This window comes from Lacerta agilis, chromosome 14, assembly GCF_009819535.1.
Source record: "Lacerta agilis isolate rLacAgi1 chromosome 14, rLacAgi1.pri, whole genome shotgun sequence".
NCBI lineage: Eukaryota > Metazoa > Chordata > Lepidosauria > Squamata > Lacertidae > Lacerta > Lacerta agilis.
Window position 1 is genome coordinate 40,377,511 of NC_046325.1, and position 17,502 is coordinate 40,395,012.

At 45.9% G+C, this 17,502-nt stretch overlaps 1 protein-coding gene across 1 annotated transcript; it reads right to left on the reverse strand.

Moving 5' to 3' along the window:
• Nucleotides 1-7: 7 nt before the first annotated feature.
• BECN1 (beclin 1) lies at nucleotides 8-15,814 on the reverse strand. Its single transcript, XM_033169672.1, is given in 17 exon segments — nucleotides 8-404; nucleotides 2,026-2,184; nucleotides 3,883-3,942; nucleotides 4,100-4,249; nucleotides 4,935-4,956; nucleotides 4,959-5,018; nucleotides 5,021-5,079; nucleotides 6,099-6,166; nucleotides 6,168-6,294; nucleotides 7,022-7,040; nucleotides 7,043-7,102; nucleotides 7,105-7,156; nucleotides 10,095-10,185; nucleotides 11,296-11,351; nucleotides 12,178-12,245; nucleotides 13,323-13,451; nucleotides 15,575-15,814. Coding segments are annotated over 14 exon segments (996 nt in total). The 5' UTR covers nucleotides 13,450-13,451; nucleotides 15,575-15,814; the 3' UTR covers nucleotides 8-404; nucleotides 2,026-2,184; nucleotides 3,883-3,905.
• Between the last annotated feature and the right edge of the window lie 1,688 nt (nucleotides 15,815-17,502).

The following is a 17,502-nucleotide window of genomic DNA, read 5'->3' on the forward strand; positions in this document are numbered from 1 at the left end:
TCGCTTCTTCCCCAAAAGCAGCAGCAGGCTGTGCCGCGACAGAAATCCAACCATGCTGTCAAGCCATTTTGCTTCATATTACCCGACAATGACATTTTAAGACAAAAGTGCTTTGCAGTTTTTTGGTCTTGTAAGGTGATGGTGTACTGATATCACGGGCCAAGTCCTGGTTTTGGTATCTTTGAAACAAACTATACACACATTACGGGATGGAGTGCTCCTCTCTTACAACAGTCATTTGTTGTAGAACTGGGAAGAGACCCAGGCTAGACCCACTTCAGTTTGTCAGCATGAACTTGAGTGCTTTCGTCCACTGCTCCTCTGAGTTCAAGACTGAGTCTTTATTGGAGTAGGACCCGCCGCTTCCACCTGTGTCTTCAATCTTGCCCTTCTCCACATCCATTCTGCAGTGGAGAACACCAGATTCTTGTCAGGCTCCAAAACTGAAACTCCTGGCAGCTGGCACCATCGCAAACCTCGGTTTGTCAACAGAGCAAGCCCCCTGCTTTTCTAATTTACTAATTGTAAAATGCACGGGTGATGTCAGGCTCCTGCTAGACAACAGCCCTGTTCTTCCCATTTTTACCACAGCACTTAAAACCTTCCTTTCATTTCAAATAAAAGGTCACCCAAGAAGGCTTGGCTAGAAATGCAGAAGTGGGCAACGCAGCAAGACACACTGCCCTTGTGAATCTAAACAGAGATGCATTTGGTTTTAGAGGATCCCCAAAGCCTGGCAGACTTACCCTAATGATGTTTGCAGGTGGTGAAAGTGGCTATGAGAACAAAGTGGGGAGCTCTGAAGCAGGGTGAAGTAGGCAGAATGGAGTGAGGTTGCAGGATACAACAGTGGTTAGAAGACACTGCCCCCGCCCATAACGCCTCTTTTTAACAACACAGGAACCCCAGCTTCACAGCTTGGAGGGGCCCTTCCTAAGCGAGCAGTCATTGTAAGTTGATGAGGCAAGACAAAAATGTTTTACTCTTCTATATTGCAAGCTGGTGTGGTCATAACTTGAGGCTGTGCAAATTACTGGCCTGGTTAAGTCCCAGAAAGGTTGCGAACAAAACAAGTAAAAGCCAAACCTAATAGAGCATATATATATATATATATGCTCCAGGTGGGCTGCTGCTAGACTTTGCCCACCTTGCCTTGCAAAAATAAGACCACACAAATTATCACACCAGAGGACCTAAAGCAGTGTTTTTCAACCTTTTTTGGGCAAAGGCACACTTGTTTCATGAAAAAAATCACGAGGCACACCACCATTAGAAAATGTTAAAAAATTTAACTCTGTGCATATATTGACTATATATAAAGTAATTCTCTTGAATTTTCAATTTTGTCCCACGGTACACCAGGCAACATCTCGTGGCACACTAGTGTGCCAAGGAACAGTGGTTGAAAAACACTGCACTAAAGGACCATCTGCTCCGCGCTGTTCTAGCATGGCTACATTGAATACTCAAGGCCCTCCAGATATTTGTCGGACTACCTTTCCCCAGAATTCCTGGCCATTGCCCATACTGGCTGTGGAGCTGATGGGAGTTGGGAGCCCAGCAGCACTGGAGGTTCTCCACCCCAAGCTAAGGCAACTCACTGCTCTGATGCCTCTAAACGTGGTGGCTCTGTTGTCCACCAACACATTCATGGGCAATTGTTGCCACATTCCATTTTAATGCCCTATGCCAGGCTTCCTCAACCACGGCCCTCCAGATGTTTTTGGCCTACAACTCCCATGATCCCTAGCTAGCAGGACCAGTGATCAGGGATGATGGAACTGTAGTCTCAAACATCTGGAGGGCCGAGGTTGAGGAAGCCTGCCCTATGCCAAACGCTAATCACGAAACAGCCCGTGTCAGTGAAATCCTTAAGTCAATTGTGCTAGCATGAAATGCATACATACATTCATTTGTCCCATATCTCTCCCTAGTCAGTTTCAGTAGATAAACTATTGTCTAGAGAAACCCGTGTCTTTCCATCCATTTTTCTGATGCAGCGATTTTGATTTTGATTTTAATTACCTGTAAGGCAAACAGAAGCGGGTCTCGCCCTTTTCCACTTCCTCCTTGAACTGTTGCACACAATCCAGGAATGCCACCATGGCATGGTCAAACTTGTTGTCCCAGAAAAATCGCAATCCTCCTGAACAGTAAAGGGGCAGCTCCTTGAAGACACAAACGCTTACACCAGAAACAAAGGGAATTACTCTGCAGCTGCCCCAAGACCTTTAGGGGGCGGCTTTGTTTTTCCAGGAAATTGGGGGCACACCATCCTTGGTTCAATTACGCCATATAACCCCATGGGACTGTAGCCAGTCTCAGTGTCATTCTGCCACGATTGTTTCCCTAACCAAGCCTAGGGCAGCAAGAACCAACAAGCGAGAGAAGTGCTTTATTCTAGTGGGGGGCAGCTGTTACCTATTACGAGTTTCATATTCAATAATATTATTTCAGAGAAAAATATTCCAGAATCACAAAGAGCTTCTGTGACGTTCTCAAATGCAGATACAAGAGCAGGGCCCGCTCCCTCAAGGGAGCCACACACTGAATTTGGGAAAACAAGATGTACAAGTTTCTTTTCAATTATTTCAACCCAAGTCTATATCAAAGTAAGTACCATTAAGTTTTGGTTAGGGGACCCTTGCTCATTATTTCAGCCATGTGCTAGGGTGCATAGAGGTGTACGCCCACCCCCCCAAAAAAGCTCCCTTTTCCTGGAAGCTCACTAGAGTCAAATTAAGTTGATTGTATAGAATGAAGAATTGAATGGAAAATTGAAATCTGTGCTTCTGAGGTTTGATGCAATTGCACAGAAATCCCCCACAGAAACAATGAGAAGAGAGAAATGTAAAAGAAACAGAATCGGGTGTACTCCCAAGCTGAAAAGAGAGGAGTCACTCATGAAAACAGTTTGTGTGTCTACAAACTTGTGATTTAGAGATCACTACAAACGTTTCTGTGAGCTGCTCTGGTTCGCCAGAAGCGGCTTAGTCATGCTGGCCAAATGACCCGGAAGCTGTCTGCGGACAAATGCCGGCTCCCTCGGCCTATAGAGCGAGATAAGCACACAACCCTAGAGTTGTCCGTGACTGCACCTAACAGTCAGGGGTACCTTTACCTTTTACAAACACAATAAACCTTTCAGTTACCTTTCCTCAAGCCCTTTGAATCTTCTCCATGTGATTTTTTTTTTTAAAACGAAAACAAACTGCACTTGTTTTTACCTATCAACCTAGTAATTTTGTGTGAAAATCGAATTTTGGACCAATTTCCAACATCCACCTTATTGCCACATGATTGACGGCTAAACCACGGGATATAAACTTTGGAAACCTTCGTTTTCAAATTCCAGCACCATTCCCCGTTAACACTTCTGTTTCCACCAATGCTCCCTGAAATGCTGGATTTCTAGAGGCCTCTTTGGGTTTCGTACCAGTGTATCCTGAGCCTTAACTGATGGGACACTCTAGGACAGGGGTCGGCAAGGTTTTCCGGCCATGGGCTGGATCATTCCCACGGATGATTGTCCGTGGGCCAGACATGCGCAGCGTGACACCGGAAATGGCGTCTGCGCATGTCCACGGCACAGGAAATGGCATCTGCGCATATCCGGACGCCGAAAATCGCATCTACGCAGAAGCGATTACCGGCGTCACGGACATGCGCAGAGGCCATTTCCGGCACTACTCAGCAAGTCCCCACGCTGCGCCGGTTTAGGGCAGCACGCGGGGGACTTGCCGAGCGGGTGGCTCATGGGCTGGTTAAACGGCCTCCATGGGCCACATCCGGCCCATGGGCCGGAGGTTGCTGACCCTGCTCTAGAAGACCAAAGCATTGATGTGTTTTAAGACTGAGATTATATGGAGCCCAACCTCTTACCTTGGATTTGTCTGTGAGAGACTCTAAATATGAGTGGTTCCCGTATGGGATAAGGCGTACCTGCAAGGAAAAGGGAAAGTTGCATTGAGAATCCTTTTGATTCCAAGGTGCGGTATTAATAATCTAAGTAACAGGTTTATTAGACTTATTGCTCCTATAGCCTCAATGGCCAAAAGGAGTGTGGGGACGGGGAGGATGCCAGCGTTTCTGCTCCCACCTTTGAAAGGTCAGGCCCATCTTGTTGGCAAGGGCATGGAGGAGCAGCACAGTCTGCCCCCAGGCTGCGTTGATCTCGTTCCACTCCACGGGGACACTTGGAAGCCGGCCGAGTCGGAAGTTGTTTATGGTGCCAAACTGTCCACTGTGCCTATCAGCAAGAGGGAGAGTTCATCAGGTCATTATTTATAAATGAAATAAAAACTTTCCCAAAAGTAAATAAATATATCCAGAAACAAAGATTCCCCGACAAGCCTCTCTCATTCACTATGGCTATCGATATCTGACAGAAGAAGAAGAAGAAGAAGAAGAAGAAGAAGAAGAAGAAAAGAAGAGAAGAAGAAGAGTTTGGATTTGATATCCCACTTTATAACTACCCGAAGAAGTCTCAAAGCGGCTAACATTCTCCTTTCCCTTCCTCGCCCACAACAAACCACTCTGTGAGGTGAGTGGGGCTGAGAGACTTCAGAGAAGTGTGACTAGCCCAAGGTCACCCAGCAGCTGCATGTGGAGGAGCGGAGACACGAACCCAGTTCACCAGATTACGAGTCTACTGCTCTTAACCGCTACATCACACTGGCTCTCAGTAGTTACAACAACAACAGACAGCCTGGTTAACTGCTACCACGGATGCAAGCATCTGGCCCGGCATCTGCAATGAGTTTTAAGACCGTCACTCCTTTCTCTCTCTCTCTCTCTCTAACGCTGACCAGAAAACCTGGAATTCAGCCATGGAGGGGATCCTGCATGGCCAAATAAGGCGCTCTCTCCCCACCCCGATTCTGCTACGGCTGCTCCATCGCATTCCCCCAGTCTAACCAGCCTCCTGGTCTTACCAGATATGGAAAGTGGCATTGACACGTTGGTTTTCTTCAGCTTGTCCAGCTGCATCTGGGCATAGCGCATTTGATTATCCACACTTTCAGTTCGTCATCCAGCTCCAGTTGTTGCCTCTTGAACTCACTGTACTCTTTCTGGTACCTGCGCTCGTGGGTAGGGGGGCATTAGGGAGACAAGGTTACACTCACCTGTGACCCAGGACACACCGCCCCTCCCCAAATACGGTTGCGGAATGAAATCGGACCAGCGGCATGCAGGAAAACAAGATCTCTGTTCTCAGGAGGGAGGGGAGGATAAGATTTAATCGGAATAAGATGAGGTTAAAAGGCAGGGATCGCATGTGGACGGAGGGAGGGGGTTTCTGGTCCAGTGCATTCCAAAGCCTCCTGTCGTTTCCCCCCGTCCACCCCGTAAAAAACAAAGATATTTGACAGTCAAATGAAAAGGTGGGCAGGGTTCAAATTATGAGCAGCGGAATGAAAACAATGATAGAGAAATTGTGTTGTACGTTGAATGAAAATTATATGAAAATGATGTATCGATGGTATTTGACTCCCAGTAAGTTAGGGACATGGGTGGCGCTGTAGGTTAAACCACAGAGCCTAGGGCCAGCTTGACTAAGCCACTTCTGGCGAACCAGAGCAGCGCATGGAAATGCCATTTACCTTCCCGCCAGAGTGGTACCTATTTATCTACTTGCACTTTGACGTGCTTTCGAACTGCTAGGTGGGCAGGAGCTGGGACCAAACAACGGGAGCTCACCTAGTCGCGGGGATTCGAACCGCCAACCTTCTGATCGGCAAGCCCTAGGCTCTGTGGTTTAGACCACAGCGCCAACCGCGTCCTGAACCTTACTATAGCAAAGCCTCATGGATAGGAGGCTAAAGCTCATATGGAATGCAATAGAGCCAGCATAAGGCCTAAGTAAAGAGATAAGGGGGTGTGGGGAGAGAGGGAGTTTAGCAGAGATGCAGAGATAGGGATCCCACACAAGATATTCAAGAAGAGGGGAGATACTTCTTGCATACGTGGTCTGGACAGAAGTGGGGATGGGAAGCAATGGAAAGAGGTGGACATAGATGTGGGGTTCAGCAACAGGTTTTAAGCCAGGAAGAGGCAAGCCTTCGAGATGCTAACGGTGGCAAGAGCCAAATACTCACTCAGCTTCCTCGTGATCCAGCCTCTCCGCCTCAGCCCTGACCTTCTCGAAGTCTTCAGCCATCGTTTTCCCGCTTCTGCTCCACCCCTTCCAGCTCCTCAATCAGCCTCTCCTCCTCAAGAGCAAATTCCTTCAGCTCTAGCTGCAACTTCTCCTTATCGTCTTCATTCATCTGCTCCAGGATTTCCAAGCATCTCCTGCAGGCAACCCCGAGGCAGAAGCAATTTAGGGGGAGGCAAGGAGCTAGGCACAGAACCGCTCTGTGTCGTTATCTCCATGGTCATCGTGGATGATGATGAAGAAGAGTTTGGATTTGATATCCCGCTTTATCACTACCCAAAGGAGTCTCAAAGCGGCTAACATTCTCCTTTCCCTTCCTCCCCACAAACAAACACTCTGTGAGGTGAGTGGGGCTGAGAGACTTTAAAGAAGTGTGACTAGCCCAAGGTCACCCACCAGCTGCATGTGGAGGAGTGGGGAAGCGAACCCGGTTCACCAGATTATGAGTCTACCGCTCTAAACCAATACACCACACTGGAAGCCGAGGCTCGCATGGCAGGGCTGTGAAATGCACAAACAGTGGTACCTTGGTTCTTGAACTTAATCCATTCCGGGAGTCCATTCAACTCCCAAAACGGTTTGAAAACCAAGGCGCGGCTCCCGATTGGCTGCAGGAGCTTCCAGCACTCAGTCGGAAGCTGCGTCAGACGTTCGGCTTCCAAAAAACGTTCGCGAACAGGAACGCTCACTTCTGGGTTTGCGGCGTTCGGGAGCCAAGCCGCTCAGGAACCAAGGTGCCACTGTACTGCCTCCTTCAGTGGAAATGACTTGGGGGAACAGAAGCAAAGTTCCTCCGCTGCAAGGAACATTGTATAGGCTAGAGTGGCCGTCTTGCAGTGCCCGTGAACTTTCATTCTCACTCACTTGTAGTTCTGACATTCATCTCTGTGATGTTGAGCTGCGTGTCCAACTGGTCCAGAAGGGTATCAGTGCATTCTTCACAAGAGGATGATCCACATCTGTCTGACCAGACATGATGTCAAACAAGTCCCCTGTAACCTGGAGCAAAGGAGATCACCTTTAACAAGAAAATGGGGGGGGGGAACCCATCTAGCAAAGCTGATATGTTGTGTTACATATACACACTAGGGCAGTTCATTAAAAAAACCCCACCTTTTTTAAAAAATGCCTGCTCCAAAGGTCTTATCTTACTACACTAGGATTACATAGCTATACCTGAAATTTCATGCATATCAGTTAATATCTTGACCCCGCTCCACTGAACTGAAATTTAAGCCTTCACGACATAGGAAAACGGCCAAGTAAACAGCTATTTTCGTGCAGGAGGGTCAAGATATTAACTGATATGCATGAAATTTCAGATATAGCTATGTAATCCCTAGTGTAGAAGAAGAAGAAGAGTTTGGATTTGATATCCCGCTTTATCACTACCCGAAGGAGTCTCAAAGCGGCTAACATTCCCTTCCTCCCCCACAACAAACACTCTGTGGGGTGAGTGGGGCTGAGAGACTTCAAAGAAGTGCGACTAGCCCAAGGTCACCCAGCAGCTGCATGTGGAGGAGCGGAGACGCGAACCCGGTTCCCCAGATTACAAGTCTACCACTCTTAACTACTACACCACACTGGCTCTGTAGTAAGGTAAGACCTTTGGAGGAGGCGTTTAAAAAAAGAAGTTTTTTTATGAATTGCCCTAATCCACACACATACAGACACACAAACACAAGTATTTGGGCTACTACACTCGATTACATTTAGACTATGGCATTATTGAGAGAGAGGGGGGGGGAGGAGCTGGTCACAACACTAGGAGTAATATAACCTGGAGAGACCAAAGCTAGAAATTGATGAGAAGCCATTTTAGACTTTTTGACAAAAGAAGGTTGTATCAGGGATGGAAATGTGAAAAAAAATACCTTCTAGCAGAATAGTATGAAAAATGCTATTTTAAGCACAGCTAGAAATTTTCATGGAGTGTTTATATTAAATGATAGAAACAACAGTAGTATTAACAATTGACAGGAAGAGTTGTTTCATCTCTATTTCCTTTGTTCCTTCTTTCTTTTCATAAGTTGCTTTTTATTATTTTTGTCATAATTTTTTACTGTTTAATATGTCAAAAACCCTTAATAAAATTGATTTTTAAAAATATGTTCACGCCACCTGTCAGGACAAAATCCCTCAGAGGGTGGATTACTGAAAAAACATAAAAACTACCACACACCATTGCAGTAAAATGTCATTATTTAAAACAGCAGCTAAAAGAATTCTCAAAATAAGTCCAGTGAGGCATCCCTTACAATTAATAAATAACAAGAACCTTAAGAACATAATTTGAACCCAGCAGTAAAACTATCAACAATACAAGGTGCGTTCCTGTACTAAAAAAATGGCATCTCAGCTAAAAGCAATTTGAAAGAGATGAGTCTTCAAAGCCCATCTGGAAGCCGGGAACAATGGGGAGAAGCCATATACAGTGGTACCTCGGTTTATGAACAGGTTTAAGAACGATTTGGTTACAAACTCCGCAAAACCGGAAATAGTGTCTTGGTTTGAGAACACACCTCGGTGTCTACAGTAAGAATGGAAACCGAATGGTGGAAGGGCACCGGCGGCGGGAGGCCTCATTAGGGAAAGCGCGCCTCGGTTTAAGAACGGACTTTCGGAACGGATTAAGTTCGTAAACCGAGGTACCACTGTATCTCTTGAGTCTACCGAACATATTCTTCTGACTTGTCCTCTCTATGTAGAACTCAGGCAAAACCTTATAGCTCCACTTTTATGTCAATCTAGCTTTCTATCCAGAGAAAGGTTACAGGTAGGTAGCCGTGTTGGTCTGCCATAGTCGAAACAAAATAAAAAAAATTCTTTCCAGTAGCACCTTAGAGACCAACTGAGTTTGTTCTTGGTATGAGCTTTCGTGTGCATGCACACTTCTTCAGATACCAAAGAAGCACACGAAAGCATGCACACGAAAGCTCATACCAAGAACAAACTCAGTTGGTCTCTAAGATGCTACTGGAAAGAATTTTTTTTATCCAGAGAAAGACAGGTTTTATCCTTACTGAACAATGTCACTAGAAATACAGCCTCCCAGGTGGCTAAATTTCTTTCTTTTTTTTAATTAGCTTTTAAGCGCCGTAAGATTTTAATTGATTGTATTGATATGGGGCTATCTGTTTAGCTCCATTCCATTGAGGGTTATGTTTTCCTTTTTTCCTCAAAGTTCCTTCAGAGGTTTTTTTTAATTCTGTACAAATGTATTTTTTTCTGACTGACGGCCGAATAAAAGAATGTATGTATGTATGTATGTATGTATGTATGTATGTATGTATCTCTTGGGAGGAAGATTTGCAAATGAGGATCCACCGCAGCTTAGGTTTGGTAAAGAGAACTGAATTAGCGGTAGCTGAATTATGTACTTCAAAGATGGCTGTCAGGGATTTACTCCTTCCCTTGGATGTTGCTCATGAGTAACGACAAGCCTTTAGGTAAGCTAAAACTATTTATTGTCCATAAAGGAATTACAGAGTCTCTGCAGCCATGACTGCTCAGTCAGTTTCAGTTTCTCGGAGTGGCGGGCTTTTGTGCCCCTGCCAACACAACCAACGGCTCGGCACCCTAAAATGACATCTGCGTCTCCTCCTACCCCCCCTCAGCTCATCTTCCTGTCTGTGACTGACGGTGCTGGGTCTCTGCTCTGTCATCCCCAAGCCTGGCATCTCCCTCTCTTCCGGAGACATTTCCTGACGGGGGCTGGAGGAGGAAGATGAATCTGTGGAGATTATGGGTGGCTGTTCTCTATAGCCCAGTGACCCCCCCTTCCCTGGAGGAATCGCTATCTTCTCTCCCAGCTCTAGCTTGCTCCTCTCTCTCTCCCTGCTCCTCCCGAGTAGTCCCTCTTTCCCTGACAATGCCCAAATATCTCCAAGGTTTCCCTATAGATGTATAGCGCACACAAGGATAAGGGACAACTTGCCTTGAGTCTTCTGCTGAGGTTTTCCATAGTGCCGCCATCAGAGGCCTCTCCAATGAGAGTGAAGCTGTTGGCACTTTCTGTTGACATCATCCTGTAAGAAACAGGGTGGTTGTGCTATGACGTGCATTCCCACAGATGTTTACCCAAAACTCAAGAGATGCTCAGTTACTGCAATTCACCCTTGAGCCCCACATGTTCCTCTGTAATTTTTAAGGTCTTGCTTCTGTATTCAACGAGAGAGCGATTGCAGAGGAACTGTTTGCTCAACGTTTAAGCACATAACAGTCTTTAGTTTGGGGACTCAAGCTGCTAGAGAGAAGACTGTCCAATATATATTTTATCCCCACCTCTCACCTTGCAAGTCTTTGGGTCTGCCCAACCCCCCAGGAATCCCTTGGGATCAGTGTCTGAAACTCCCATTGTTCCGGACGCATTTTGCGACAGGAAATTTCATTAGCGCGAGCAGTTTCTGAGCTCTGGGCGCAGAACCACAACTAAGATTTCAGATTAAAACTGCGGAGTGGAAGGAAAGGGGGACCTTTTTCTGCCTCCCCGCTTCTTCAGATACACAGCCTTCCTTAGTTCCAGTTACAGGTAGGTAGCCGTGTTGGTCTGCCATAGTCAAAACAAAATAAAAAATATAATAAAAATCCTTCCAGTAGCACCTTAGAGACCAACTAAGTTCGTTCTTGGTATGAGCTTGGTATGTACCTGAAGAAGTGTGCATGCACACGAAAGCTCATACCAAGAACAAACTTATGTTGGTCTCTAAGGTGCTATTGGAAGGAATTTTTTTATTTTTTATTTTGTTTTGACTATGGCAGACCAACACGGCTACCTACTTGTAACTTGAAAAATAAAGACTTTTGAGCCATCTTACCCCAAAATGGCAACTAGACATTCTGTTTTGGTGACTACAACCTTGGTTGAAGCAGCCAATTGGTCCCTGGCTCATATTTCTGACTTTCTAACAAGCCTGCAAGCAGGGTATGAAAATCCAGGCTTCTCTTGCCACTATGACCAGGGAGAACATATAAAACTCTTGTCCTGCTTCAGAGATGTGTGTGTATATATGCATGAGGACCCCAGAGGGTATGAAAATGCAGTAGCCTCAACAAGGCTAGGCTGCTGCACAGCTGGGGCATTTGCAACCTCTGAAAGGGGGCATTTTCAGGGCACAAACAGAACTCCTAGTCAATACCTGGCTGGGGGGATGAATCTTCGGGACACACCATCCTGGCGGTTTTCGACAAATTCCTGAGAAAGAAAGTCAGCATCAGTCCACACCCGACAGAGAGCATCATCCACACCCAAATGTGCACACTAGAAAGCTGGTCAATATGCCCTTGGCACAGTCTTCCAGCCACGGCCGGAAGTGGTGCAAGATGCATGCATGAATCGCATCAGCCCACCAACCGTTTTATCGGCCCACCCACCTACACGTACTAGTAGCGCATTACAAGGCAAGCCATGAAGCAGGTCTGATAAATAAACATTTGCAACTTTATTTACAGAGAAGAAATATAATTAGTGACAACAGAACATTATGTATGAACAGCAGAATGTAACATTTGGTGTAATAAACCAGAAATGGAAGTTGGGGAAGTCAACAGGGAGGGGGGAAACTAGAAAATGGATGATGAAGAAGAAGAGTTCGGATTGATATCCCGCTTTATCACTACCCAAAGGAGTCTCAAAGCGGCTAACATTCTCCTTCCCCTTCCTCCCCCAAAACAAACACTCTGTGAGGTGAGTGGGGCTGAGAGACTTCAAAGAAGTGTGACTGGCCCAAGGTCACCCAGCAGCTGCATGTGGAGGAGCGGAGACGCGAACCCGGTTCACCAGATTATGAGTCTACAGCTCTTAACCACTACACCACACTGGATCCATTTAACTGGATGTTAAATGATGATACTGAATATTTGTTGTGAGAAAAGAAAATCAATAAAAATTATTTAAAAGAAGAAGAAGAAGAAGAAGAAGAAGAAGAAGAAGAAGCAGGTCTGATAAGGGATGTTTCCTTCTTGGCACATAACTTATTAGGAGCAGGTGGCAAACAGGGAGTCAGACCCAAATTCCTTACCTCTGTAAGTGTTGCCTCTTCCTCTTGGGCGTCCCCAAGTTTTGCTGGCGCAGTAGTAAGTAGAGGAGCTGGACAAAAGACAAATGAAATAATTGCCAAGCGTAAAACTTCACTACTGTGTGGGACTCCTGTGTAATGTGTATGTGAGGTGTAATGAACCTTTGGCCCTCCAGGTGTTACCAAACTACAACTCCCCTCATTCCTGGCCATTGACCAAACTTGCTTGGACTGATGGGAGCTGTAGTTCAGTAACACCTGGAGGGACAAAGGTTCCCACGCCAGGTATATGGGAACAAGCTGTAAGGGTTCTGAAGCAACAGAAGAGTACACTATACTAGAGGGGGGGGAGGGGAACGGGAAAATGGGAAAAAGGTGTGTGGAATATTCAAACTATTTCAAACTGTTTCCCCCCCCCAAAATTTCCCAGGGGGGAAATGGGGGGACGGGACTGTTCCCCCCCATTTTCTGCGTTTTCCCCAGGCCTTCCCATCTCTACATGCAGTTACTTCCATAGTCTTGACAATGATAATATATATTTATACTCCACTCTTCTATTAAAAATACCCAGAGCAACAAACAACAGTCATAACATGTGCAATAATAAATAAAAGTGCAGGCATATATATATACGTGTGTGTGTGTGTGTGTGTGTATCACAATAGCAAAATATATCACAATAGCAAAATTCTGCATTAAAATGAGCAGGAATAAACCTAGATACAGAAACAGAAAAATTTCTGCAGAGGAATAAAGCACTGGGAAATGTTGCGTTCCACATCAGTGCCTGCAGCTCAGGCACAGAAAGGATACCTTAAAACAGGGGTCAGCAAACATTTTCAGACAGTCCACTGTCCCTCAGACCTTGTGGGGGGCCGGACTAAATTTTTTTTTTGGGGGGGGGGAATGAACGAATTCCTATGCCCCACAAATAACCGACAGATGCATTTTAAATAAAAGCACACATTCTACTCATGTAAAAACATGCTGATTCACGGACCGTCTGTGGGCCGGACTGAGAAAGCTATTGGGCCGGATCCAGTCCCCGGGCCTTAGTTTGCCTACCCATGCCTTAAAATAAAGCTCAGCCTGCTTGGCGTTTGTGTCCTGTACTCCCCGCTGTCTTTCTTCACCATTCCTTTTCTTACCTGTCAGTTCTTGGATGGTGACTTTATCAAGGACCTTGAAAGATGTGTCCAGTTTAAGGGGCTGGCTGCAGCGCTGGCAAACAAAGCTGACCTGTGTGGTGCAGGCAGGTAACTTTGACCCATCCATTCCTGTGAGGAGGACAATGATCTCAGAAGCTGTGCATGCTGCTTATAGTTCAGATAAGACATTTCAGGTGTAACCAGCTGAGGCACCAGTCACGACTCTGAATAAGGTAGAGGCCCCAATATTAATCACTTTGAGCAGGGCTGGATTTAGGTTTGGTGAGGCCCTAAGCTACTGAAGGTAAAGGTAAAGGTAAAGGGACCCCTAACCATTAGGTCCAGTCATGTCCGACTCTGGGGTTGCGGAGCTCATCTCGCATTACTGGCCGAGGAAGCCGGCATACAGCTTCCTGGTCATGTGGCCAGCATGACTAAGCCGCTTCTGTCGAACCAGAACAGCGCATGGAAACGCCGTTTACCTTCCCGCCGGAGCAGTACCTATTTATCTACTTGCACTTTGACGTGCGTTCAAACTGCTAGGTGGGCAGGAGCTGGGACCGAGCAACAAGAGCTCACCCCGTCGCGGGGATTTGAACTGCCAACCTTCTGATCAGCAAGCCCTAGGCTCTGTGGTTTAACCCACAGCACCACCCGCGTCCCCTACTGAAGGTAATGGGGTCCTTTATATGTCCAGCTTGTTGTTTTTGTCCATGGAGTTTTCTTGGCAGGAATACTGGAGTGGCTTGCTGGTTCCTGCTCCCATGGACTGCAAGAAGATCAAACCTATCCATTCTGAAGGAAATCAGCCCTGAGTGCTCCAGATCCTGGAGTTGAGGCTCCAAAACTTTGGCCACCTCATGAGGAGAGAAGACTCCCTGGAAAAGACCCTGATGTTGGGAAAGATGGAGGACACAAGGAGAAGGCGATGACAGAGGACGAGATGGTTGTACAGTGTTCTCGAAGCTACCAACATGAGTCTGACCAAACTGCGGGAGGCAGTGGAAGACAGGAGAGCCTGGCATGCTCTGGTCCATGGGGTCACGATGAGTCAGACACCACTAAACGACAACAACAACATGTCCAGCTGTCCTTTGTCAACAACAAATTGTCACTGTTTTTATGGTATATGGTAATTTATGGACCTAACAGGTATCTACAGCCATTTGCACATAACAAAATATGTATTTTATCAAAGTAATTGTTGAACTGAAATACAATTAAGAAATATCCAGGTTTTTTTCCCTTTTCAATTTTTTTGGGGCCCCCAAGAGAGTGGGGCCCTAAGCTATAACTTGTTTAGCTTATACGTAAATCCAGCACTGACTTTAAGGAAACTGGAGTTGTCAACTGTTTTTTTTTTGGGGGGGGGAGTTAAAAACCAACTAAGCCAGACCAGTAAAACTCCACTATTAACAGCCCAAAATGACAAGTTTACTACGCACTCCTAAACATATTTATAAGTTCCACTCAGTTCCGGGGAATTTACTCCCTGAACAAATATGCAGAGGAACAGAGCAGCAGTGAGTTGTGTTTACTATTCTCTCACAGACCAGGGTGTTGCTTAAGAGCGAAATATAGTGGAGTGGATAGTGGCCACAGTTCACAGTCATAGAATTGTAGAGCTGAAAGGGACCCCGAGGGTCATCTAGCTCAACCCCCTGCAATGTAGTTACTCGGGAGATAAACCCTGTTGACTTCATTGGTGCGGCGCTACCCTTATAATGCTACCAGCGGATCAGGATTGAATGCCCAGCCAGTTCCTAAATACCTGTGCTGGAATTAGGGCACTGTGGGCGATTCACCTGCATGGGGCGCTGAGCCAAATGGGGACAAAATATAACAACAGAATAATACTAATACCTCCTATATTTACACAGGTACCTAATGAGATCCGGGAAATTCTGGTTGTATTGCAATCCTGTTGGTTGCGTTTGTTATAACTGATTTCAGTGCTTTTATACTGTTTTCGTAGGTCACACTGGGTCGCCTTTGTGAGGAAAGCAACGTACTGTAATAGTAATAATAATAATAATATCTCCTATATTTACACAGGTACCTAATGAGATCCATTAAAAAGCAACTGTGTCGAAAGGAATTATTGTGAAACTACGGGACCAATTTCAGGTATACCTCAAGCGTGTTTCATGGGATTTCCAAGACGCATTTCATTGTATTTCATTTCAATGCATTTTAATTTAGTTTTAAAGGAGCTCCCTTCCCCGGGAAGCCGGTTGGCGAGCGATACTCACTTCCCTCGAGCAACGAGAATTGCTGGACCAGGTAGGTAGCGAGCTCCCCGCTTTCCTTGGACCTGGGGTCCCTTCTTTCTTTCCTTTCCTTTCCTTCCTTCTTTCCCTCCTTCCTTCCTTCCTTCCTTTCTGGTGGGGCTCGTCTTCCCACCCGAATACCTTCGGATCAGGTCCGGGCTCCTTGCAAAAAGCTTTCTCTTCCGGGGAAGGCGGAGGCCCCGGCCCGACGTCACTGGGAGGATTGCAGGGCAAAAATAAATAAATATATGAACCAATAATTAAAAACCGCAAGCACCGCCCCCTTCCGTCGTCTCCACGGCAACCCCGGGGCCCGGGCGCCTCGTGCGCGCGCGCCTGCTGCGCTTGCAGCCCGCGATGCGTTGCATGGTGCCTTTGCGCGCGCAGCCTGCGCGCAATTTGAATTGCGCGTGAAGTTTGGTCCAAAAGGCCAAACGCGCCCCCCTAGTTATTACCCCCTTCTTCCCCCCACCCCCCTACCCCGCTTATTTATGTTGTAAACCGGCCTGTATGAACTTAGGAGGAAGGGCGGTATACAAATCTAAATAGAGAAGAAGAAGAATTGTAAATTTGGTGTGGGGTGGGGGAAGAGAGCTGCGTTGCTGAGAAAGATTGGTGTCTTGCCACAACCCTGCACTGTGGGCCACTGTTGCTCTTTCCATGTTTTAAGGCTGTGAAGCAATAACGAATAATGCAAAGGATAATAAAAATAATACTGTATTATAATAATTTATTATTTATACCCCGCCCAGCTGGCTGGGTTTCCCCAGCCACTCTAGGCGTCTCCCAACCGAACATTAAAAACACAGTACAGCATTAAACATTAAAAACTTCCCAGAACAGGGCTGCCTTTAGATAATAATCTGATAATAATAATAATAATTGATAATAATAATAATCTTAATAATAATCTTACGGTAAAATTGAAGGCTCTGGGGCAGATTTCGAAAAACTGGCTAGAGATGTCCGCTTTTGAAGCTGCATTTAAGGAACTGGGGTTCAGTCTTACACTAGCTGTCATTAAAAATATTTACCTGGTTCTGGTTCATAGCAAACATGATTGGCGCTTTTATGAACTTAATAGCTCTAGGTGGTGGTGGTTGTGTTTTATATTTTGTTTTTATACTGTACACTACCCTGTGATCTTCAGGTGAAAGGTGGAATGTAAATTTAATTAATAATAATTTTGTGGTCATTAAATATCATGGGAGGTTCAGCTACCCTATGCTTACATATTTTGGGGAGTAAGACCAACTGACTATAATGGGGCTTAAAGGTACCCCTGACTGTTAGATCCAGTCACGGACGACTCTAGGGTTGCATGCTCATCTTGCTTTATAGGCCGGCGTTTGTCTGCAGACAGCTTCTGGGTCATGTGGCCAGCATGACTAAGCCACTTCTGGCGAAACCAGAGCAGCGCACGGAAACGCTGTTTACCTTCCCGCCGAAGCAGTACCTATTTATCTACTTGCACTTTCAGGTGCTCACCCCGTTGCGGGGATTCAAACTGCCGACCACCTGATCTGCAAGCCCGAGAGGCTCAGTGGTTTAGACCACAGCGCCACCCGCATCCCTCATAATGGGGCTTACTTCCAAGTAAACAAGCACCGTGAGACTGGCAAATCACTCTTTAATAAAGGCCACAAGAAGTGTCATCTTTTCAGTCTTTATTGGAGAAATACAGCATCAAATTCACAGAAAAAATGCTCCAAGTAAATAAGTGAACAGCCGCTTTCTCTCTTTTTCTAATGAATTCATCCTGGCAATGTTTGTGTTTGTGCATGTGTGTGTGTGTGTCCTCCAAGGTTTATATGAGGGGTTTTGCAGTCAAATTTGTGATTTTGTCTGCAAACCCCGTATTCATATGCTTTTAACTTTTGTATGTTTTAAAGCAGGGCAGTAAATTTTTC